The 26,598-nt window shown below is 36.5% G+C and overlaps 2 protein-coding genes across 3 annotated transcripts; both read right to left on the bottom strand.

The window, feature by feature from the left end:
* Positions 1–315: 315 nt before the first annotated feature.
* LOAG_17348 lies at positions 316–20,597 on the bottom strand. 2 transcript variants are annotated; one of them, XM_020450005.1, is made up of 12 exons: positions 20,502–20,597; positions 20,104–20,201; positions 6,336–6,581; positions 3,852–3,976; positions 3,416–3,506; positions 2,899–3,046; positions 2,548–2,622; positions 2,047–2,129; positions 1,592–1,649; positions 1,332–1,440; positions 1,012–1,206; positions 316–685 (listed from the first exon to the last, which is right to left on the bottom strand). In XM_020450005.1, exons 1-12 carry the CDS (start codon positions 20,515–20,517, stop codon positions 511–513), a joined length of 1,419 nt encoding a protein of 472 aa, XP_020306378.1. In that variant the 5' UTR covers positions 20,518–20,597; the 3' UTR covers positions 316–510. The 2 variants fall into 2 exon arrangements, with proteins under 2 accessions (XP_020306378.1, XP_020306379.1); XM_020450006.1 differs by lacking the exons at positions 20,104–20,201; positions 20,502–20,597 and adding an exon at positions 6,807–7,242.
* Positions 20,598–21,634: 1,037 nt separating this feature from the next.
* Positions 21,635–25,167, bottom strand: LOAG_00645 (hypothetical protein; the record flags this gene model as incomplete). The annotated part of the gene is made up of 7 exons (XM_003136185.2): positions 21,635–22,130; positions 22,348–22,422; positions 22,795–22,961; positions 23,175–23,329; positions 23,622–23,707; positions 24,054–24,230; positions 25,138–25,167. 7 exons carry the CDS (start codon positions 25,165–25,167, stop codon positions 21,849–21,851), a joined length of 972 nt encoding a protein of 323 aa, XP_003136233.1. The 3' UTR covers positions 21,635–21,848.
* Between the last annotated feature and the right edge of the window lie 1,431 nt (positions 25,168–26,598).

Below are 26,598 nucleotides of genomic sequence, written 5' to 3'. Positions count from 1 at the left end.
TTTCAGTAACTGGCATTCGTTTAGTTTCCGAATGAGAATTTAACAAGCATTCATCCCCTATTTTCGAGATTTTGATCTATCTTCTATTAGTAATAGGAGGATTAGAGCCTACAAATTCTTTTCAAGCCCAGAGTAGTGTGATGATTTATTGGAACAACGGTAACTGGAGCTTTTCTAATATTTATTGCATTTCGAAAAAAACGGAACATACAACTGCCGTAAGTTTAAAAAACTTTGATATTTACAACCATATCAAAAAAAAGGAAACAGCGAGCTGATAGGCACTCAATTTGCTTATCAATAACGACCCACAATATCAATTTCCGTTCGTAACTTCATCTCAATTCATCTTTTTTTTCCTGCATTTCTCTTTACTATATAGAACAGTTTCTTCCTAATTATGAGAAAGTTGTATCCCAACCATCAGACTTTCCGCCTTTAAAAGCTTTGCAACTAAAGTTAACTACTGCTGTTACCATCTCTGGTTCGAAACAATTGTGTCAGTTTTAATCACTTTTTGTCACCTTTCATTTTCGGTACAACGACGCGCAAATGAACACCAGTTTTCTTCAAATCCCAAGGCTGCGGTGTTGGACTGGGATCCCGATCGTCGCTCAGATCGCTTTCATCTTCATTTCTAATAGCATTTCCATCAGTGACACTTGCGAACTTTCTTTTCAGTGGGCTGCAATACCAGGAAATTATTGGATGGAGGGGATGAACAGAATCATATTGCTCACACGCAGTGATTATTATTGCTCTTACCATTCTCAATTGTGAACGGAAATGTAAGGCTCAAAGCAATCAAAAAACTATGGGTCAATCAAGTTTGTTAGGACTGGCATTATTTTCTCACCACTACTCGTAGTACTATCATTTCTACTACTACTTATTTAGGAACTCGAGTCAGTTCCTTCTAAGAGTTGATATATAAATCGAAACTACATTTTCAGTTCCCTATTTTTATTTCAACTGTTTCGCATTTTGACTTAAATATAAAACAATTCTTACTGAAGGTCTTCGCGATCAGCTGCCAACGATCCAATATCAGACGACAAATCAGCAACAGTTTTAAATCGTTTTGCTCCACGCCCACGTGTCTTAATTTTGTGTTTTCTCGTACCGACAATAATCACTTTGTCATCCGCCGGTATTGGCGAGTTGTCCTTCTTTGCTTCCACTGTTTTTCCCAGGTCTTCATAAAATCTGCAGAAGAAATGAATATTCACTATTCGGAACCATTTAAATTCACTTCCATATTTTCCAGAATATAAGAGGTATATTCTGGAAAATACCGGTTTTTAGTGATAATCATTCCTTCTAAACCATACCTCGTATCATGCTCATAATCCCATTCTAGCTCGTTACCCTTCTCATCAAAGATATTTAACCCGGGTCGCACTCGATTTCTTCGATTCATCCATTTATAGGTATAACCATCTAAAACTCAAGGTTACAAACGTCTAAATCCCAAAACATATACATGAATGGAGCTGTTTTCCTGACTTTTCAACAAGGAATGAATTCCCAAAAACTCAGCAAATAAATAAATGAAAAAAAGATATAATATGATTCATAGCTGAGTTTTTACCCGGATCCACTGAATCTGAAGTAATTTTTCCTCGTTTATCCATAGAACTCTTGCGACCCTTAAATAGATTTGATGAAAATTTCTCAATATTATAAAAAATATATCAAATGAAAAACAAAAGCCACAGGGTTTAATAAATGAAATTTAAAACGAGTAATTATGAAAATCAATGCGAAAAAACGAACACTACAAATATACTTCGAGTCATCATCTATAATAGCTAATTATCGAACTATTTCCAACCTACCCTTCTCCATCCCTCTTCCTTTTCTCTATCTCGTCAAAATTTTGGTCCAGTCATTTTAGCAAAATGCCAAAAAGAAGTATTTCTTTATTACTCAATTTTCCAATTCCCACTACAGATAAAGATATAAAACAGGGAGAAAGGGCAGCACAACAATATTTTATTTAGCAAATGTTACAAAAGAAAAATTAGGAGAAAAATAAAATCTTACTTTTGCTATATCTTCTCTTAAACTGAATCGCAATATAATCAGCCGCTTATGTCCAACATGTTTTGTTATTACACGCCATTTTCCTAAAAAAAATTAATATTTCCAATTCGTCATTTATTAATATCCTATTTTTAGGAAATTATCATTCTGGCAAAAAGGGACGCCAAAATAGTGCCTAGCACTTCCCGAGATACTTTGACAGAAAATGTTTTTGGTAAATAAAACGGTAATTAAAAAAAGGGGAAGAATTCTGAATCACTCTTCACAATGCAGCCAGTTATCCTCATACAGGAATCTTCCACTAATATCACTTCTATCACTGCATACGAAAACAGCATCAATCATACTTATTTTCTCTCCCTCTACAATCCAAAATTGTAAATCTTGATATTGTGTAAAAAATGCACAATTCAAGAGAATGTTAAAAAACCCTCAAACGACCTAATCCTCTACCTCTTTCCAGCCGTACCATCCACCAAATGATATTCAAATAAAACTTACCAGGTGGTATTTCAACTTGATCAACTTCTACTTCAATTACATTGGCTTCCGTATTTCTCTTATTCGACATCGATCCTAAGATAACATTTTCAATTTTTTCAAAAAATTTAAACTCTGTAAATTCTGGACACAATTTTATATCGCCAGAAAGAGACAGTATCTTTCGTCTTTTGCATATATTATTAGTTCTTATTTTCCAAATTTTCTAGAATCGCTGACAACCATACCTAGGGAAAATAACTTGGAAATTTTAATCCTTACCAACAGGTCACATAAACGTATGACCCCACTTCGTACTTCGACCGCTTGCTTGCAAAATTCTTCAATTAAAATTAAGGAAAGATTCGAAACCTTTAACCATACTGATCGTAACATCATCTCCCTGCTCCTCTCGCATTTCGCCATCTTCTTCTTCCTCGCCACTATCCGCGACTTCACCCTCTTCCACTTGGCGACTGCTACGAACTCGTTTCAATGGTTTTGTCATCTCTAGCATCATCTTCAACAGTAACATCCTGCTGTTTTTAAATTAAAAGAAAAATACATAACTTGTAAAAATTGCATAACAATATGTCCCATCTAACATAATGCAAAAAATCATATTAAAAATCTTCATGTAAAGCCCCACAGGTAATGTGCTCCAAGCACTACGTTCTTACGAAAGCAACCATCAGCACAGTGCGGCCATTCAGCCAGTCAGCGTTAATTACTTGCCGAACTACCTACATTATTTAACAACAGGAAAATAATAGGAGACTTTCACAGCTGAGTACTCGTGCAATGAAATGACACTAAATGAATCTAAGACATCAAATCTTTTAAAATGCTTCCAGAAAAAATGATCCATTATTCTTAGAAAAATTCATACTTTAGCGACAGCAAAACGATCATTCCAAATGACATTACAGCTCACTTCATCAATCATTTCAACCGCTACCGGATCAAATTCAGCGAATATTCTGAAATAAGTAAAACAAGAAAACGAGCCAAATAACTAACGAGACTAAAATTTATCGCCACCTCATTCCATATCACAAAGAATTCTTTTTCCCCGTTTTCAATCCTAGCAGGAAATATTCGAATTGATTTTCATTCAGAAAACCAAAATGCCATAAAATTCCTAACAAGATTGAATTTTAAATTTACCAATTAGGGTTATTGGGCAAAGTTAAACGCAGCATCACCAAAATATTCATGACGGAATCGTTTATCAAATCTCGAAACCAGTTAGAAACGAACAGAATTAAATTGAACACCTAACAGAAGGTAAGTCAGAAATGGGTACACTCGTAGTGGAAGCCTACTTTTCAATTTGATATGTAGAAAGGCCATCAACACCTCGCACATATACAGAATGAAGTCTGTGACGAGAACTGCGCACTTGGACATCCATGGAACGGTACAACTCATCCACTTCATTTTCCTCGATCTGAAAAGTTAATTCTTTCCCTCTCCTGCATTTTGTTATATCGATAATAAAAGTTGACAAACATTCACCGAATTTAAAGTGTAAATTACATGTCACTCTATTATTGAAGCTATTGCGACATAGAAACAGCAAACGCCAACCCTTCGAGGCATTCATCAAGCCTCAAGGACTTGATAAGGTAGGAAGAGACAAGATATCCAGCTATACACAATAAAATACATCATACATAAAAATTAAAACACAAAAAAAGCTTTTCTACAAAAGTTTAATGGTTAGAGGCAAGTTGTCTTCCTCTGAACAGGAAGACGCTTATACACGTGATACGTATATTAATCTTTGGAAATGAAAGGCAACACCTACACTGTAACATTTACAAAGAGAAAGGTTGCTGTAAGCTTTTGTCTTTGCAAACTTGAGTGTATCCCCAATTTTAAAAGATACGAATGCATAAAACTACTAGAAAAAAGTATCTCACTACTGAATTTTATGAATAATAAAACTTCCATTAATCAATCGTTGAACTCTGAAAATAATAATACGTAAAAATCTTTAAAAAAAGAAAAAAAAGGAACTAAGGATTATCCATCAATATTTTACCAGCAGAAATCATGCCACCGTCCTAGAGAATACTTTTCTTCCTTCATTTGAACGATCATACCAACTGCGTCTGGACAGTGATAAAATGCTTACGCAACATAAGAACCAGATGGATAACAGAAAAATATAAATGGTAATGCCGGGGCTTTTTATACCGCAAGTAATTGATCCTTACAAAAACGATTCGCTCCAAAGTAATTCCTGACGATATTTTAAGTTTCGATCAGTAATCTTCTACTAATCCTGATTCACTCCACTCGCAATCTACCGCTACATATCTGCTTCATAATGCTTAGATGCCCCATCTCAAAAGCTGATTCCATATTTCGACTACGTTTATATATTACCTATAACACCATCCGACGAACTGGCTACAGTTCTTGTTCTCGAACGCCACAGAAAAGTACAATTACTAACAAATTCTTTGCGTCTCTCGCCCGTGTGATAGGCGTTCCACCCATTAAAGAAAATAAACATTACACAAAGTGTTAACTATTAATACCGTATTACACATTGCTGAAAATGTTTGGATCGTCGGCTAAATTGGACACCTTGTAAACCGATAAAAACTCTGCAAGTATCGCAACTTAATACTGCAAGACGAATATATAAATTAACTCACCATACAAAATATACCGCCATTAATTCAGGCATTCCTCGATCTCTCTATACTTACTTACCGATCTCCCATACCCATTAATCTTTCTATCTCCTATCTCTCTTTGTGTAAAGCAAGAAGTTTAGGATTAGCGTATTTGTGTATTATACTTCTTATTTCCTTATTGCGTATACCACAGCCTATGCCTGGACGCCCTTTCACTATTAATTTATTGAATTAAAAAGTGACACGAATTTTGTGCACTTTCACTCGCAGGAGTCTCATTCAAGTTTCAGTTTAAGGAGAGTTCCTCAACGGTTCCATCATTTAAAATAAACTTGGGATATTCATAGTAGCCATCATTTAAAACTAACTTGGGCTTTTCATGGAGCAACCAAATACATTGCCTCTGTAACCTCACCAGTGTACATTTAGCATATTCGTATCCTTCTCTCTTTTCAAATAGGGCACCAACCATGTTTCACTTGGGATCTTTTCCCCACCAATCCAATGGAACTCATAAACATAAAAATATAAAAATTAATCCTTAGTAAGCAAGAATGACTCCAGAACGGTTTCAGTACATGCATTATCTTCGAACCATTCATACTTAGTTTTTGTATTACAAGTTATATCGAACTGTTAAACAGTGTTAAAGTACTAAGTAAATGACTCACAATTTAAATTAAGACAAATAACAAGTGACTGCTCATCATATACCTATCAGACTGCTCATGAAATTTCAATTGCTCATTACGCTAAAGAAAAAAATTCCTTGAAATATCAAATAGTTCACGGCCTATGCTACAAATTAGTGCCTGCAACCACGCGAAAAACGATTGTCATACATTACGGATGAATTCCAGTGGTATTTTAGCGCCAAATATTCGTTATAATATGATAACGAATACTTTATCCTATTGATTTTGTTATTTTATTTATTACCTTGTGAAAATGAAAGTGTAAGTAACGGAGATGAACTACTCTGTTACCACGGTCAATTCGACTGCGACAAACATCAACCAATACAAACACCCCAACAAACCCGCACATAACAAACACATATAATATTTAACACGCCCAAACATTTTATAACTAACTACCACAGACATCGACATTGAAGATGACGTTACTTGAGAAGAATGAAACCAAAACTGTACTTACATCGACAGTTTGCGGCGGAGGATCAATGCCAAAACGTCGAGCATGTGCCAAGCGTCTTTCACGTCTTTGAGAATGTGCCTCCGGTAACAGCGGACCAACATCATCACGTTGGATTGAAGCGCTTCTTGAATGATCGTCACTCTCAGACGTAGGTGGCGAGCAGTATCGCACAGGCGCATGTTTACAACGACTTTTCTGGATCCGTTGCTCCGACTGCTCCGACTCCCCATGAACTGGTTTACTGAGCTGTAAACAGATCTACCTACATCTCGTCATTTCTAAAAATTATGGGAAAAACCAGTTCCCGCTTACCATTGCAGGTTACATCATATGATCTTTCTTATTATCGCCAAATATAACGAACACCTTATCTCATTAATAGCACCATTATGATCAGGAAGTTATGACAGTTCAACTTGAATAAGTGATTTCAAGAACTTTATGGACCAATTATTTGAAAACTTTACTAACCAAAGTAACTGCATTACCAAAACAGAATTCACCGCCATCTGACCGTGTTGTAATCAGCTGTTATTCATACCATTTATTTACTGCATCCATTAATAGCCAATGATAAATAGCCCTCCATTATTACTTCCTCCCCTTTCTCGAGTAATGTGTCCGTTGATTGACAAACTGTCAACAATCCAAGGAAACGAAGGAGACGAAGTAAGCTAAAGGAGACGAAGACGAAGCAAGCTAAGATGAACATCCTTCCTCCCTTACAGTACTCCACATGACTAACAAAGAGCACTTTATTCTAATGAGGTTCACTTGTCCTTCGGACATCTCTTGCAGAAGTTACACAAACGAAAGCATTACTACAGGAGTCATACTGTAATTGTTAATCCCACAAAACTTAATAAGCCTTGAACTTGAACAGTCGATAACTAAACTTGCAAAAGTCTTCTTCATAATTTCCAGCGAGTAGCGGGAAGTTTAAATTTACTTCAATTTTGATAGATCTATTCAAGAGGTGTTCTCAACTGCACTGCAGCGCAATTTGTAAAGACACTGAAACTTCAGTAAGATGAGAAAACAAAATAAATGTCAAAACATCATGCTGTTGCTGGGGTAGACCCCTCTTGGATGCTCACGTACAGATATGTTTCATGACAGAGTACAAAGAATTGGAGCGAGCAATTCATATATGCTCCGCACCAGAGGGGCCTAGAAGTTTAATTAGTGCCCTTTACCGGTAGCAACAAAAAAAGGAATCAATAATTACTTCCTCTTTCAATTGCCCACAGATCAACTCGACAACCAAATGCATCCACACAAACATACATACATACATACATCGCATACACACACACATACGTACACACAACTCCCACTATAATTGCTTCGAGTACCGCAACTATCCGGTCTAAACGACCCCTTCTCCCCTTCGCTTCCCTCGGTCTCCCTTCGTCCCCTCAATTTCCACAAACATTATAGTTACCAAACATGTTGCAGCAATGGGATACATATCTCATGTTCTTCCCTCCTATAATTGTCCTGGATCATGTGATAAAATAACACTGCTCTACAGTACTCAACGTATGAAAATAGACTGGTCTTTATTTCATGAGACCGAAAAGGCAAAGAAAATGGAAAATGCGAAGGTGCTCGAACACCTGAAACTTTGCTCACCTACGCTTGAAAGTACTTAGGTTGAGTCGAAGTCCCAGGCGCCGAGCACTCTCTTCGGCCAAATAGAGGAGAGAGCTGGAAAAAAAGAAAAAAAAACCACGTCTGTCCCCACAGGAGCTAAGCCAAATGTACAACTCATGAAATGGATCGCAATACAGGTTATCGGCGACATGGTAGAGCACAACCAACTGACTTGACCTAAGGGGGATGAGCGGGAGAAGACAACAAAAGATGCACTGAAACAATGTTGAAATGGACAGGGTATATCCCGCAACATGAATGTCTCATCTCGAGAGTCACTAATTGGTACAGTTGTGTTCTCCGATATACTTCCCTAGTACCCGATATTCTCCACTAGTTGAATAGAAAGATTGTAGACAAAATGATCAAAATAGATAAATAGGAAAGTATCGCGCTTACTTTTATCCGATCACTTTAGATGAGAAGAAGCGTTTACCCCCCCACGCCAACTGATCCTAAGAAGCACACTACAGTAAAATTGCAGGGAAATCTTGTTAATACTGCCGACCAAGCCATATGCTTTGAAAACCTACACTTCCCTTATCAGCTTCCTTTTTACCGGCTATTTCCCCGCCTTACTATTTCCTCCCTTCTCTCTCTTTTTAATCGTCACAAATGAGGGTAAGGTCCACTTCGTCATCACAGAAATCAATTTTAAAATGATCAAAAATGAATAAAAAGAAATTTGTGACACTAATTACCGACGAATATCTAATCTCTGATAACGAAAAAAAACCTCTGTCTCAAACAACCGTGAACTAAGATGCGGTTGACAGATGATGCAATCTAAATTCAATTTTTGATTTTTGTGCCATGTTGCTGACCCATTACTGATACAGCGAATTTCCTCTCCGTTTGAACATATTCCTCGGCATCCTTTTAATTCTTTTATATCATCTTTTTCAGGTTACATTTGTAACTCAGAGAAATTTCGGGGCTCGACGTGCAGGTCCTGCCTAATTTAACCACATTTCCAATAAAGAGAAGTGATGAGAGGTGGAGTAAGCGGGAGCGTAAAGCAATGTTATTCACAACAGAACAGTAGCAGCCCAAGTGCCAACAACAGCTTGCAGCAGCCAGTGCCATAGGCTTAACGACTAAACATAGATTTGAAACAAAAGCTTAGAGACTAGCTCTCCAGGCGCTTTGATGTCCGTATCTGGTGCTTGTATGAAGTGGCTGCATGAGAAACGGATGAAGAACCAGAAGCGCTAACGATGTACAATCGCGACGACGACGATAGTTGATGGGCTAAAGTGGGTGTTTACTAAGCCCTGCTGCCCTGGGGCACCAAGCAAAAATAAGCAAGCAAGCTCCCTCTCGCTATTTGAGAAATTCAATCCCTGTCCCTTCCCACCACCATCCCAATCCAATTCACTCACTTCCCTATGTTCGTTCATATTTAGTTTAGCCAGCATACCCATGACATGACCCGACCCTTTAGCTAACTCTCCTCTGCTATGCGCATATTCCCCCTACACATACTGGGGTCTAGGTGACTTGGCCAACATTGTGAAGTGGCAAGCAGCATTGCTCGCGCATGCTTCCCATCTCCCCTTCCCTTCTGCTTCCAAACTCATGTAGTCACCTTAACTCACTTTATACATGCCAGCGTTGGCCTACTCAGCGATGATCCATCATGCTCCCTTAGCCACTGCATCCATTTGCCATTGGACAGGTAAAAAAATAAACGCCTACATTCCACTGTCGGTATCATCGTAATGCTAAACGGAGTCTGACTTGTAATATCAGTGAAAACACATCTAAATATTATTTCTCAGAAAATCGATGTACGGTACCACTAATCCTAACATTAACGAACGATAGTATAAGAGAAGCACACTCACCCTACCATCAACATTAAAGGATAACGAACTCTTAATAAATGATCAAAGGTCCCTAGATGAATGAGAGGTTTCTACAAAGCTATGAAATTCGACTACTCCAAAAGAAAGTTAATGATGAGAAACGAGGCCAACCGACCACAAATACACATCAAAAGGAAATAGTATACAAAACATATGGATGGTGAAGAGATGGTATGCCATATATGAGTAGGGTATGAGGTATATCTCTCCCTCTCTCCCTCTCTTTCTCTTTCTTCTTCTATGTATACAGATATATCTATAACTGTGTGGTAGGAAATTTTAAAATATTTCACTTGTAGAAGACATACTATCAGTCAAGCCTACTCTCGTGAATCAAAGTCTGTAAAGCCTTAGAGAGGAGCAAATAAGCAAAAACTGCTTCGTACAGGATTCCAACATTTTTAAACTTAATTACAAGGGACTCGTTCAATCATGGCACACTGCACAACTGAAAATTGTGACGCATTCGACGCTATGACACGCAAAAAGTGCATAACTTGAACAGAACAATGCTCCACCTTTGGATGAAACGAAAAACGTTCGCCAGCACGTTCAGTGACAACATACCTAAATTGCTCCGCATCATGCGAGTTTACGAAATTTTTAGTTGACTAGCTGAACATCAGGCTAGCCAAGATAGAACGAGGAAAGCTAGTATTCTAAAATCACAACCATTCTATCAAACTCATTAGATACTGCAAGCGCGAAACTGAAAAAAGCACCACTTCATTATGATTGGTGTGTTAGTACGGGCAAACTTGATTTATGAGTTCTTCTTTTAATTCTCGGAGAAATGAAAGCACACACAGATGCAGGTAGTAAGTATAGGAAGAAAATAAAATTTGAAATGGCGGACGAATTTGACTGTGTCGTCCAAAATCGGTTTTATAGCAGGAATACTTTACCAGTTAAAACATACAAACAACTTGTATATAAATGTAAAAGTATTTTAAGTTTTGGTCCTGGAAGTTGTCACTAATGAAATTATACACGAATGTCGTTTCACGTCACCGAACCCATTGGTTTTCATTCACCCAGCAGCACTTTCTACAGTTTGAAAATATAAATGTGAGGAGAAAGTGGTGGAAGATATCACGACAGATTTGAAGCAAGGATTATACAACATTCCTGAATGAGTGAGTGCTGCATCTGAAGCCAAGGCATTATGTACCTGAACTCAACTAAGGAGGGAGGTGATCAATGATCACCACAGCTAGTATAAGACGTGAGATACGTCAAAGGTAAACAATAAAAAGCGTATGTCCGACAATAAAAGTTCTATTTTCCGAATACCTCTTCCTCCTGAAGTAAAGATGTATTCAGTAAGAATCCCTAGAAACCTAAACAATAGTCAGTTAGACGGAATGATTCGATCAGCATCCAGTACCACCATTACCCATAGCTCATGCTCATGGTTCTGTCATATCATACCATCATGAAGTTTGTAGTAACTGACTAATTTGTCCTGATAAGATGCCATACAAAACGACCAAATTATTCAAATGCACATTCTTCGACATCACAAGTGATGGAGGAAATTGACGAAATTTAGGACCAGAAGTTTTGAAACCCCCAAAAACATGGACCTGGTAATGAAGATATGTATAAAAAGAAATGATATAAGAGATGAGTGAATGGAAGGTTTTGGAAGACAGGTGATGAGTGGAAGGAAGGATGCCGTTTGGTTCCAACGGATAATGACTAACGATGCAAAAACTACTCACTCCTCCACATGTCAACACAAAACACCATACATACACATTATGGACACAGGCAATTCATAATGTGTCAACTTTTCGCACAACTCACGGACGAATCAACCCCAATAAGCAAATACAATTTTCGGAGGGCAGGGTAGAGAGGGAGAAAAGTGGAAAAAGAGTGTTGGTGTCCTTCAAGCATAGAAGTGGGGACACAGCAAATGGCCAACGAATAGAGTAATCACCAAGTTTCACTGATCGTTCCGTTCCGACTGTCGATTGCTGATGGCTGGCAATTACAACTGATCTTCTAACCACTTCAGCTCATCCCCAGATTAATTTTTATCATCCTCAACTATCTGAAGCGTCCAACAAACGCTACTAGCTGGCTTATCGTCGTCTTGAAGGTTATCTTTGCTCTATATTGCTTCCATACTCATCACTATATGAGAAGTTGTACTTCAGATGATGTACTATACAAATAAATGTGTGAACGACCAAATTCTTAGTATTTCAAACTCCATTAATTTCTCGATCATATTTGGTTGATATCGTTAAGCAAAGAATGAGTAAATGAAGTGACTTCATAAAGCATAGTTCAAGGTGAACAGGTATGGAGAACAAGTGACTGTTTATTCACACCAAAATGAAGGAGATCATTTGAGAGTTCTATAAGAGATAAAGTTGGTGTCGATGCTGCTGATATAAAACTGTTCAGCTACTGCGTGCGTCCACCAGTCTTATCTCGGACGACAGAGAATAAACTTCACCTTCTATCCTGAGTACTACTCCGCAATGAACGATGTCAGCCGGCTGTCAAGGTGGATGGATGACATGTCCCACACAACCCACCACACCATTCATGACAGCATAGGCAAAAGGAAATCAATGAGGAAATTAGTACAAAAACCACTTGAAGAGCTCTCCTGAAGAAATAAATACCGAACAGAGGATAGGGTGAGAAAGACACCGCAGCAGAATGTAACCAGAGAGAGAAAACACTGACGGGAACCTGTATTTAAATGCAATTGGTTGACGAGCTTTAACTTCATCTCTCCGCACCACTTCCAACCTCCTTTCAATCCTCTCCCTCAAACCCTTCTTCAGTACTCCTCTCATCATCCCCAATCTTTGCAGTTCAGCAACTTACATATTCGTATGTCCAGTGTCAGCAGCAGCAATTGACACTATCTGTGAGGAGTAGACAATGTCGCCTCCTTTGTCACCCTCTCTCTCTCTCTCCCTCACCACTGCCATGTAAATTTCCATCAACTTATCCCTTCTTTTTCTTTACCTACTTGAAAGAACTTTGAAATGAATGCGTAGAAAGGCAACAGACAACAAAGTAATAGAAGACTCCACAGGAAACATGTAGCTGAGGTGCGATGTGAAATTACTACCAAAACAAATAAATGAAAAGCCAAGATAGAGACTAGATCTATACTTGAAAAGTTCTTTGGCTCGAATCGTCAATGATAAACTGATTTTAACCGACATATTACGAATGAGTTTTAAACTAAACTTCCTTTACTTGCACATCAAATCCAAAATAACGACGTATGCACAGTAAAACCCGATGAGATTAATAACATTAACAACTTTTCTGGCTACAACTAAACAGATAATTAGTCATCGCTCTTCCTTCCCTTCTTAATTAATTGCTTGACATTGACCTCTCAACTCGTCATCGACAACTGAAGTGAGCAATAAGATGCTCAAGTTAATTGGCTTCATAAAGCATTATCTCTCAATGAAGTACCACTAATCACTATATTAACAAGTATCGGTACTTCGAGCATTATAATGATGAGATGTTCGATCAGAAAAACAATCGTTTTCGGTATAAACAAGAAGAGCCAAGTACTGAGTGTACCTGAATAACTTAACTGCAGCTGAGAAAATAAATATCTAAGAGAATGCAGCAAAAAAACTTTAGGGATGAAGGATAATCCGATAACGATCTTCATTCACAGCTCATTCTAGAAATGCATGTCAGTCGACAATGAACATATGCTCTGAAAGTCAACTACAGGCATCCAATACGGTCGTACGGGAGCCAAATAAACAAGTTTCTGCGGCACTAGACGTTCGAGAGACTTCGTGGAAATGGTATTCAAGGATGGATTAAAAGCTGATTCGCAACAGCTAGTAATGTCGACCCTTCAAAGTAGTCAAAACATATCTTTGTACTTCTTATTAATTTCGGAGGACTCTCAAGTGCCTGTAATACATTTTCGAGTAGTAGCAGCCATCTTCGTCCAAGCTTAAGAATCATCTGGACGCCACCATTATTGTCCGAATTGTCTCTACAAGTACCATTCTAAGCTTCAAACTTTCGTCACAATTTGCTTAAGTTGAACACTGAGAACGCAATCCAGTTGATCACAGTCACTAGTTACATTACATCACTATAATTCCTTGGTAGACTAAAAAAATATATGTTAAAATCACGATTTCCTTTACTATATTTTGCCAAATCAGAATCTTCTTGAGATTCCTACACACAAACTCTTCATAGTCCCATTCTGTTTATCGTTGCTTCAGTGTGCGCTACGTATTTCAATAGTTGAAATACTGAAAGTACCGAAAATCTACTCTCGTTCCCCTGAAACCAAGTTTTTGATAAGTCTTGAAAGAACAAAATATTCTAGGAAATGATAAACTGAAACTCAAGCTTATATATATATTCCGGATACGCAATCCTATGCGAATAGTGGCAATCGTATATTACATTTTAACATGGACACACGTGGACAGATTTACATCGACACGGCACAGACGGGATGAACAGTCTTGGCATTCTCACAACAAATTCTCCCCTACGAATTTTCAAAATAGAGAGACTAAGGATGTGTTTGACAAAAATTAAGAAGTGCCACTACGAACCATCAGGTTAAAGCAGTCACGAAGATACAGTAATCGGAGATGAAAGACTAATTTGGCCTATCAATGCAGGGAAATGCTACTACCACTCCATTCAATGCACCATGGCGACGTTGGCAACTGCATCGTTGTCGGGATGAAAAATGAAAACAAGACTACAACACTATTTGAAGAAGATTGAAAGCATCGGTGGATGCCGAGAATTACTTCAGATTGAGAGGAACAATAATCATTTCAATTGCTAGACCAAACAATGCGATTTGTTCACTTTATCCTTCGAAAGATGGACTCTATATTAACATTAACCTATCTCCATGAATAGCAATATTTACGGATAGTTTTCGTGTAAACTACTCGCGAATCAATAGGCTAATATCTTTCACCAAGGAAATGAATTAATACATTTAAATTTAACTAATGACTTTTAAGATTTCAAATTGCTTGCCCGACTACCGCATACCATTGAAAAAACGCCGAGAGTTTACGCAATAATCAAAATCGTCTCACGTAAACTTTGGTGACAGCAGGTAGACATTCATCACTGCACTACAGCAGCACAAGCGGGATCGACAATTAGCAAAATTGTACACCATCATCGGCTCTCAAGCAAACTAAAACCACTCCCCTATAAATCTGTAAAGCTATCAATTTATAGTGTTCAACTTAGCTGTAAAAATTAAGTCGATATATTTCAAATTCAGCAATCAACATTAAATGACAAATCATTGCGGATGAACTCATTAAGGTTGCGTTCAAATGTGATAGTTGAGATACGTGAAAACAAGAAATTTAACACCGATTGAGCCTCAGCAATTACAATCCGCACTTTCATATAGAGAGAGTATCAATGGTGCCCTCAATGAAACCAAGAAGTAATGGACATTCCTAAAGATGTATTTCAGTGGAATAAAGAAAATGATTTGAGTCAGATAAACAAAATCTACTGTAATCAGAAGCATAATGCCCAATGCCATTAATGCTACATTTCTCAAAGAGAAAAAGGCTAAAATCAAGTACCTTTCCTCTCATTTCGTTCTTTCCCTCCCACTGACATCTGCGTCTGTCAAACTGGAAATTCGATAAATACGACCAAATGACTGAATGGGAAAACCAAAGTTAACGAGCGCCCTTTCCTTTAAGGAAAATGAAACCATGTAAGATGTATGAAAATTACTACCATTCGGAAAGTACAATAATTGTCATATCTTCAGCTTCAATAATATTTCATAGTAGCATCTGCCCGGTACACATTATATCAAACGGTATATGAGACTTTTGACTATGGAAATCGAGAAATGAGTAGAGACAATAATTTACATCTAGTTTGAATAACAGTTCAAACCATTCTCGTCTGATCGTAATTCATGGATAGAATAAACTAAACTTCAGTCTTGACTGTACGGAACTGAGTAAGTTTTAGTTGACTAGTGTATATATTTATTAATGGATCTGTGCTTACTCCACTATAGAAGACCAACTTATTCAAGGCTAAGTAAAGAGAAAACATCATTTACCAGACAGTGTCATGATCAATAAATGTTGCAAAAAAAACTTCCCACTTGACTAACATGCGGTAGTCTTCATGTTTTGATCACTCTTATACGACATGTCTATAGTAACGATAGACTAAGAAATCTAATTTCATATCAGTATACTGTGCTATACGCCTTTTAATTCACAGGGACATGTAGATACAGACAAAAGAGCCATAGGCAACAAAGCTATGACCAAGGAATCAAGCACATCACTTTTCACCCAAGCTTTTATTCAATCTAGTCACTGACAATCAACACCAGTAAAACCTACACGACCTTCACTTTACCTTCTCTGCATGAAAATCTTATTCTCTTTTTAGCTCGATTAAGATCCAAAAAAATAAGTAAATCACAGTTCGCTACGATTCACTTATCTATCGACACATGGAAGAGATGAAAACAAAAGATGAGAAATCGATGAAATTGAAGGGTGCAAGGAAGAGATGCCACGGGAAAATTACAAATGAATGACGTAAGTACAACGAGATATTTTTCTCCTGTCAATTCATCTACCCTCCTTCTTTCACAAACGAACACTCCACTATAGCACTTCACAGATTTTTTTTGTTATCAGGCGGGTGATCGCTCCAACAAAAATCGGAAACATATTTGTAATGTGATATTCATTTGTATTTTCGAGCTTAATGTGTATCAGTGAAAACAGTATTGGAACTGGAATACAGAGGAAACTGTAATATCAAAGGAGACAGATAGACTTTTCAATATAACAAAAAGAGAAATTTTGTGGATGAGTCACAGGGAAGTGATAAGTATGATGTGTATGATCTCACTGCTACTCTCATCTCACTATTGCTGAGCGTAATTATGAGCAGTGCTAGTGTACCATAGATACATATATGCGAACAGGACATAACTTGACTTTGGTTAATGGATTGAAAAATGAAAAAAAGAGAGAGGGAAGGGTGGGAGTGGGAGATAGGCATGAAGCGTAGTTGCATAATGCATAGATAGGTACGAAAGGAAGGAGAGCAAGGATGATGGCTATTAGATATTGTTTGCTTCAACCCGATCGGTACTTTCTCCTACTCCTTTCATTATTCTTTTATTGATGGGTGGTGGATTGATAGATGGCTGGCTGAGTAGATGATGGGTTGTAATCATCCATCCCTTTTTTCATTGCCACGCACATGAATAATCTGATCGAAAGGGGTGGCAGAGGAAGGTTCCATTCTTACTACTACTACTACTGCTACTACTATTACTGATTCATCTCATCTATAAGTAGAGATACACACACACACACACACACACGCACAAACCTTTGCTTGTGTCATTCGACTCCTCACATTAGGCGAGTTGAATGAGGAAGAATATTACATGAGCTTTTGCCACAAGTCGAACTCACGTTGCTGGTAGAAATAGACAGTATCATTCATTATGTACGCAGAGTATATGCAGAAAGAGAGGATTGACAAGTAACTAAGGGTGTTCGTAATGTGTGATTAAATCTGGTTTCTGATTGAAACTGAATTTATCCCCCATTAGTCATTATCAAACTCATTTGTTCAACTAGCATCATATCAAAGTCTCCTATCCTTTCAATTTACATCACTATATCACATCACTCTCTACTCACTACTCATATAAAAATCTAACAGGCACGTACTATTTCAAAAGGTCACCAGCAATTAAATGGAGAAAGACAAGTCATTTAAATTAATCCCATCCAAAATAAACAAGACGATGGCTGTATAATGTATTATGTACGAGAAAATAATCTATAGCAACATAAAAAAATTTAGGAGGAAGCAAATCTAAAACAAAGAGAAACGACCGTACTCCAATCCTTTCAGAATTGATACTTATTGATGACAAGAAAGGAAATGACAGGTAATGTAGCAGGTGGTTCCTTAAGAAATAAGAGGATGACATCGCTCGGATAATAAATAGAGCAGGAAAAACGGAGATGAAGTGCGGATATAACGGTGTATCGCGCCCAAAGCAACAGCACCAGAACTCACACCTTCTCAATAAACCCTATCAAACCACCTGTTACCATTTTTCTGTTGAGTGTATGTATGTATGTATGTTCACCACATCTGTTTCTGAAATAACCAGTCACGAACTGTGTTCTGTTGTAACCCTCGAAGCAACATCACTACATATCCCACTTCGAGATTAAAAATTTAGAAGCCGCGACTTCGTTGTGTGACATTATCCTATTTCAATGCCGCGAACGCTCCAAAAGAAAACCGAAATTAAGCCCTCTTATAACGATGAAGATGAAAGACTGTGTCCAGTTGTCTACTTAAACAATAATTGACATCACTTACTGCACGTAACATCATGACAATCAAGTCTCTGCACCATTCCACTTACTACTTCACAATCATCTAACCAGCTTGCCATACCCACTTGGCTAAGCAATAGGTGAATACTTATTTACACTCAATCTACACTAGGTCGTAGGTCACTTCAAGCCCTCACAAGAATATCAAACTTAATTAGTCAAACATGCCCATTTTCACCACCCCAACTGTTTTCTCATACCGATGATTACCCTAGACTCGCTCAGCATCCGGAGACAATTCATCTTTCCCTAAGCTCAAGTATCATACATTCTGTTCATGTTATTTACACGCAGTTTTTTAGACACATAAACTGAGATAATATTACCTATGGTAGACCCTAGATATTGATGTGAAAATCTGATGCTTTCTCTATTACCTACTTCATTTTATTAACGGTGTATTATGCAAAGACACCAAAAACCCTGCGAACTTTGATCGAACATCTGATCGATGTACTATCATTGTTACCTTGTTATTTTGCGCTTTAACTTGCACCTTACTATAAGCCACTGCGTGTGAGACACATATTCGCAAACTTCGTCTTTGAAATTGTCAAATAATATTCCCAAATCACAGCATCGTAGAGAATTAGGTACAACTCCTCAGCGCTTTTCGATATCACCATACACATATAAATTTTCTCTTTTGCCTAAGTCGTTTTTACTATTTTTGTAGTATTTCCCTGCGGTCCTAAGAAGGAAAAGCTTACTCAAAAGCTCCAAGTGCCTCACATTGAATCATTCAAAAGGCAAATATACTTTTGCAGAAATGGAAAAAGCAAGATTTAATGATGCGCTAGCAGAAACGAAAAATCATTAAAAACATTTTTATCTAGCACACACATAACCATAAACAGGTGCACAAACACACATCCAACATCCTATTTTATATATTTCATTACGTCGCGAGCAATTAGCAAATAGTTTTTTCACTTCCTGGTACTTCTCATTATTGTCCATGCTTGAAAACTCATTTTTTCCTAGCAATACCCCTTAGCAAATTCCGAACTGTTCGCAGTATAAGAGAAAGAATATGGCATAACATTTTTCGTTAACATCCTTGAAAATTTCGAAAAAAAAAGAATGGAAAGGCAGTAGAAAAATATCCACTAATTCGGTTAATATAAAGCAATGCTACGGCTATTTTCCTAATATATTGAAATGATAAAATAGTCCTCCTTCTTCCCTGTTCCATGGTTTCCTTTAGTGCTGCATGATAATTTTCAATTTATAAAGGGTGCTGAACCTGATATGTATGGATTCTTTTTTGCAACAGCTTTCTTTGCTAGACGTCTCACCCAGGTATGTGAGAAAGCGTTCTACTTTTGTACTTGAACTCTTTTTAAACCATCCAGTACTATCAATTTTAAACTAAACACTGTAAACTGGAAACTGCAAATTACGAGACTCATTTGGTATAATTTCTACTTAAGATAAAAAAATCTCCAAAACCCAAGAATTCTGCTATTTGGTGCAAACTGCTACATATACCGACATTTTAGTATTCCAATATAGCTCTGAATCGACCGAATCAAAGATTTTGAATTCGAAATAGTTCACTTTTATGTGGCATGCGGTATCTAAGTCTCTGGATATCCACATTAAAATTTTTCCTACGCTTAATCTAATTCTGAACTTCTATCCACAAAAAATTTTTACTACTCCTCACTCTAAAATTTTACCATTCCTCAGATATTTTCTGAAAGGAATATATTTCTGTCAAATAAATCGGATCATTCTGTACTGACAATGCAGTTCTTTGGTAACCCATTAAAATGAACAAAAATATATGCGCGGGAAAAATTATGAATTAACCTCAGAAGAAATGGAAGTTTCTGTATGTTCGACTTGTTGTACGCTGGATAATTCATCATCCAATAGCTCGTCTTCGGCGAAATCAAGGTCGATTGTATCTAAATGTTAAGTCCATATCAATAAAACAAAGAAATAAATGTCAATTCTAGCTTCATCGTTTCAGAAAATCCTATTAGAAACAGAATTCGTAGAAAGCATCTTGTGTTTTAAAGGAGTAATAAATCAAAAGCTTAACCAAATAACTGCATGGAGAATTAACGGTTACCGTTATCTCAAATGTTGTACTGGGTCTACAAGAAAATTCCTCTCACTGCCCGCTCACAAGGTGGATACCGATAAAGCTCTAATAATTAACAAAATTCCAATTCCAACAGGATGAAAAGGTTCCCAAAGATTACCTTCAATTGAAACCATAATCAAGGGACAAATTCAGCTTCGATATTCGACCGAATCTCAATTCTCTCAATTCAGTGATGTCTTCAAAACCTGTAAATATGAATAAGCTCCAATTTCAACAAAAAATTAAGGTCTATAGGAGAATGAAGCATCCTTGTTTCCAGAGATCTAATGTTCAACATATTCGTTACAAGGTCCAATGAGAATGGCTGCCTTAACTGAAACAGCGGCGCCAGCCTTCACATTATCCTCTCAGGGTTATGGAGCATACTATTCCTTTGTTTTAGACCTTCATGTGCAGAAAGTCAATGATTAAACTGAAAAATCAGTAAACTCTGTCACTGTAACTTTTCCTGGAATCATCTGAATAGTTCAAAACTTCACATATTTTTTTGGATTAGCAACTTCCCGAGCAGAACACTGGTTTATGTAATAGCTGGTTCGAAGGCTATATAAACCAATCGACCGATTCATACACTTTTGTTTTGGTTCCCATTTTGATATCCATGCTTCAAATATAACTTCGGAAGTATTCCGACAATAACTAATATTTGAGTACTAGATATTATTGATAACGGGCACCAAAGCACTCGTTAACTTTATATATATATATACATATATGTATATTATATATGACAAATATTACAAAAAAGCACCACAAAAAAAAAGCATTATTAAAACGAACACGTCATAGATTATAGCTAAATACGGTAAAATGAAGAATTCAATACAATACTACGCAGTTTCAAACAATAGCCTTCTACAGTATTTTTCAAAGCACCGAATTATTCTTATTTCCATTTGCAATTTCTGCTAAACATCTTACAAGGCTTAACTACATTTAGCAGGAGCCCAAGTCTGATTTACTAAACTTCATAGAAGACATGAAAAATCACAGATTCTACAACTTATTAGTTGCAATCTAGGAAATCTGCACATGATCACCGATGCTCCAACACTTATAAATTTGACGCATAACTGACAGTAGTGATGAGAACTACTGCACAAAAAACTATTGTACTTTGCAAGCGAATTTCGAATGGAAGAAATTTGATCAACTAATGATTCACAAAAAACTTGACCTCTAAACTACGACTCATATCACAAAAATTACTTATATTGAAAATAGGAGCGCGTGACTGCATTTGATAAACAAGGATAGGGCAAAGGCTCTAAGCTTCATCTAACAATTTTGTCGTAATATATAGTGATAGTAGAAGTGCAGGAAAAAAATCAGCTGGTAATGGGAAAGTGATAAAAGCCGAAACAAACAAGATCAAAAAAATAAAAGCAAATGACACTTTCCTGAACACAAACCGGCATAGAGTTAAATAGAAATATGGAAAAGTTCATTTCTCGAGATGCTTTAAAAATTTCTCTCTTTTTCTACGAATCTCTTCACTCTGGGGAATCTGAAAATTGTTTTCTTTATTATCCTTAATGGTTGCCGCTGCTTTATCATTTTCAGCTGTACTCGACGTTGCTTCAGACGATTCCGTCCCACATTGCTCTCGAAAACTCTCCAAGCTCATTTGAATAGCTTTTTGAAGCTGCCTTTCCTGTAATTCTTCATCGCTTTCACCCAAACTGTTCTTATTCTGTGTATCTGCCAAATTGTTGCTCACTGCCGCCTGCAGAATAACAATATATTTAGGATTGTGGAATAAAACCAAAAGATCCACTTTATTGAGTAATCAGGATATTATTGCATTTAACATCTCTAAAAAGACTGATCGGGAATTCATGGAAAAAGAATTTTCGAAAACAGAAATTTTCAGAATTTACGATTCAATGCTCGGAGGAAAGAATTAATACTGATAAAAGTGAACTCAAAACACTCTGAATTACCTTCGATACCGAATTTTCTTTTACTGTTTGGCGACTCAGTTCCATTGCAATGCGTAAATCTTCATCATCTCCGGCCTTAGAAAAGAAAGGAACTTGGTAAATGACACTATTAATCAAATAAATAATAAACTTCAAAAGAATTGTGAATCTTCCCCTATATCCTTTTTGCATTATTGAAGAACTGTTTAACTTCCACGAACAATTTTAACTTCGCTTTTACCTTGTCCAACAAAACTTTGACTGTAATTATTTAACAGTAGAAATTTGGAAGGTAACAAATGGACTTCCAAAAATATCAAATATTATTCATTACTATTGTTAAGAAGAAAAAGTGCAGCACAGTGGTAAAAGATGTAACAAAATTTGTAAAAATAAGCCATGAAATCAGTTTTACAACTTAGAAAAACAACTTATAATAACAATGCAAAAAATCAGTACCCCTCATACCTGCTCATTAGATACTATTCCAATCCTTGCAACACCAGGATTTTTTGAGTGGTCATCATGAAATGAATCATTCATGCCTGCTAATGCTGGATCAACAGGAAACTGAGAAAGTTGTTCATCTGCAGTGCATAGTGGTAAGACCCCTTCTACAACGAATATCGAATAACCTAAAAATTTAACAAAATTTATAAAACGATATTCAAATCTTATTCCAAATGAAGTATAACATAAAACGGAGTAAATTTTACTTTAAATGGAATCCGCAAGTAGTGTCAAATCGTAATATTACATAGAACATTCTTCCGGGGAATTAAAAATTAAAACAAGAGAAAGAATGTCTTTCGACCACTACATAAATTAAAAATAATTTCCTTATTTACCATCATTAATTAGTTGAGCAAAGAAAAGACTAAGATAAGTGTCAGAAATAAGTCTTGGTGTTGGAAGCAACGAATTCAACGTGAACCACTGGAAGCCCAAACGACGAACAGCAAACCAGTGCTCATTCAAATTACATATATAAGCTTGTCCTAACCTGCAAAATATTTTGTTAAGACTTTTGATGAACTGATGCAGCAAACAAACAATAGCTAGTAAAACAAACTAAGATATATTCCAGAATGATTAGAAAGAGTCAAGGAGTTACTTTATGGTGAGAAAACAAGAGAAATTAAGCAAGGGTTGAAATGGGTAAAAGAACCTCTTTTTTAACCTTAATTCCAACCCTTGAATTTGCAATGTGCTGGTGAGATATTTATGAAGCCAAAAGACCACCGCACAGAAGAAAACATTCGACTAGCAATTTCTCATTCATTAAATCAACTCACGTTGGGTCATCGCGATATGCCGCAGCACGAGGGTTACTAAGAGGAATAAGTTCCAGGTTGAAAACTTTAAGCGCTTCGGCGATAACCTAAAATTATTATGAAAATCCAATCAAAAAATAATGAATAAAGACATGAAGCAAGCGAGATTCTGTTTCAAGAAGTCCTTGTCATTTCCCAGAATGACACTTTTAGAGTCACTTTACATGTTAAGACTTTCAATGTCTAGCTCATTAAACGCAATACGATGGAATGAATGAACTCCAAAAAAGACCGTATCTTAGCCAAAAGAAAGTATTAGCTACCAAACTATTGTCTCGGTTCAATTCTCCTCTCTACAAGACTAGCCGGGTCGGTTTAAATCCAAAAGAAAGAAAATGTGGGGAACAAAACTAAAGAAGAAAAAAACTTTTGAAAGAAATACAACTTGCTTACTTGTAGCGAGAAAAAACCCGAGTCATCGACATTATGACTCATTACATCCTGCTCATTCAATACCCTTCCTTCACGACTGTCAATGTCCGAAGCGATTTCGGCCAAATCAACAGCTGTGAAATAGGAACCTTGAAGCAACATATTCACGGCATGTTGAGCACATAGCGATGCTTCCTGCTGTAAGAAAATATGAAAACTATCATGCTAAACAAAGTCACATTTAGAATACGTTGCGTTACATTTTGATAAAAGTCTAATTTAGTTATTTTTTCATTCACCATTCTCGCATATCTTTAATGAATAATAACCAAAAATAAAATATTAAATTAAAGATAGATAATTCAAACACTGAATCCATATTTAATCTAATTAATCCAGTTCAACCTGATTAATCAACTGAGGTTTTTTTGTAACTGTAATTTGCAAATTAAACCAAAAGAAATATAAAGACTAAAATGTAACCTTTTCGAAATGAATTGAATCCATTAGAAATAATTCTTGGAGAGCTTAGAAACAGTACGTCCTTTGTTTCTTTGGAAACAGCTAACAGTGCTTCTTCCAACCTTTAAATACTACAACATTTAATCGAAAACAAAAAATATGGAGTTCTGAATCACTGACAGATCCCCAAATTATCCACCAATAAAAAACGCGTGGCGCAATCTGCCGCTTTCCCCTCCCCGTATCCTCATGCAGATCGTGCAGACAGCTTCGAGACACTCTTAATCCCTGTTTCTTTTCATTTTCAACAGTATCAATAAGTTCTTAGGAAACATCGCATCATGAAACCTTACCGACGGTTAAAGACTGGTAGGTGACAAGGACGAGTCGCGGAACGATTTGATTTGGTCGCAAAAAATGTCTCTACCGCTTTGGTACGAATTCAAGCCCAGTTATTGACGGTACTGTTGGGAGTCATGTAAAGTTAAGTTTGGAAGTCGTAATTCGAATTTTTCTTCTCGACCAAGATCAAAGCACTTTTTTAACATCACTCAAATCTACTCGGCCACTTATTTTTTCGTACAACTGATTGAGAAAATACTATATCTTCCTTGACCGCAGAAGATTGTTGAATGACTCAAACCTCGTTATCCTTCTCAATAATCTTTTCCATCACTCTGTTATGATTCATGTTTATTAATTAGCTGACCAATTAGTTTTCGGATTTTGTCAGACTAGTATACTGCTACTTTTCAAATAATTTTACTAAGAAACTATCCACTGTTTCAAGTATGAGAAAATGAGACTTATCCAATTTTCTATAATATCTTAGAAGGTGTCAAAATGTGAGGTAGAAAAAGTTCGAGTTAGAATTAAATTTTCAAGTTCAAATTTAAAATGGTACTCAGCTACCTGTGCTTATGTTGACATTGCTCAAGTGTTCTCGGATTATCTTTTTCAGTCCCCAATTAAAACAAAATTAAAATGAAATAATACGATTAAGTATAAAACCACAAGGATACTTCCGGATAATTACTTACCATCATCCGGATCAGGTTCCTTCTCATTAAATGTTACATTCTATTTATTCACTTCTTAACCAATTCTCGTTCTTTTTCTTGCTGACTGTTTGATACTAAATATTTTACTGCATCAGCATGTAATCAGACTACTATTAAAACAAATTTCATTGTCGTTTATGAATAATTTAACATAGTTTAGTTCAGTCCATTTTTATTCGCAATATGGCTTGAGCCTTAACCCTATGCACAAATCATTGAGCTGTTTATAATCGATCAATAAACGATATCTCTCCTTTTACCAATTTACCATACGTTACTTGGCCTTGTCCTTCTATGACAACACCCACCTTAACTCGAAACGAAACTGAAGTACCGTTTTAAGACACGTCCTTCTCTTTATTTCATCATCTGAATATAACGGTACCCCAGATGACGTTAATTTTTCAAAGAGAGCTTTGTTATTTAATTTAGTGTCTTGCTAGAAATGATTGCGAAATAAATCAAAGGATGAAATGTTAGAATTGATCCATGCGAATATTCAAATTATTAATTACTATTTCTAGCTAAAGTGACAGAAAGTGGTGTGAGCTATAAAAAAATGGCTCGATTAATTTAGCGTTTGCTACTTGTTCTTGAACTTACTACAGTATGCGTGATACTTTATGGGAGTTTAGGTTTTCGCTTTCATATTTCCTTAAAAAGGGAAGCCTCAAGAAATCAAACAATGTCTTTTCAACAGTGGTATATGATGATGTGCTAAACACAGTGGCTATTTATCTAGGATTTTTCCTAAAGCAATTTTTAGATAGCTTTCAGAATCAGGTTTAGCTAAGGTTATCTGATTGACACACAAATGAAAAACGAAAAATAGATTTTCGCTATTGCTTTATCCAGCTAATTTTATAGTATTACAATTTATGGTTTAGAGTTAAATTTGATTTAGAATTGAAATTTGTACGCCTTGAAACTGTTATGCTCGAAAAATCTGCTAAAATTACTGTATAAGATAGTTGTTAGTGATTAAATTTAGACATTTATTGCCATTGATTTCTAAACTGCGACAAAAACCAAAAGAATAAGAG

This window comes from Loa loa, assembly GCF_000183805.2.
Source record: "Loa loa unplaced genomic scaffold supercont3.64, whole genome shotgun sequence".
NCBI classification, from domain to species: Eukaryota; Metazoa; Nematoda; class Chromadorea; order Rhabditida; family Onchocercidae; genus Loa; species Loa loa.
The sequence above is the reverse complement of the archived record's forward strand: the minus strand, read 5'-3'. Positions and strand labels throughout refer to the sequence as shown.

Bases quoted from the DNA above. Each gene is read 5' to 3' on its own strand.
- LOAG_17348 (XM_020450005.1), bottom strand. The intron at 1,650-2,046 runs GTAAGATTTTAT...AATCTATTTAAG, and splicing joins TAAGAGAAGATATAGCAAAA to GGTCGCAAGAGTTCTATGGA. The intron at 686-1,011 runs GTAAGAATTGTT...CTGGTATTGCAG, and splicing joins GCTGATCGCGAAGACCTTCA to CCCACTGAAAAGAAAGTTCG.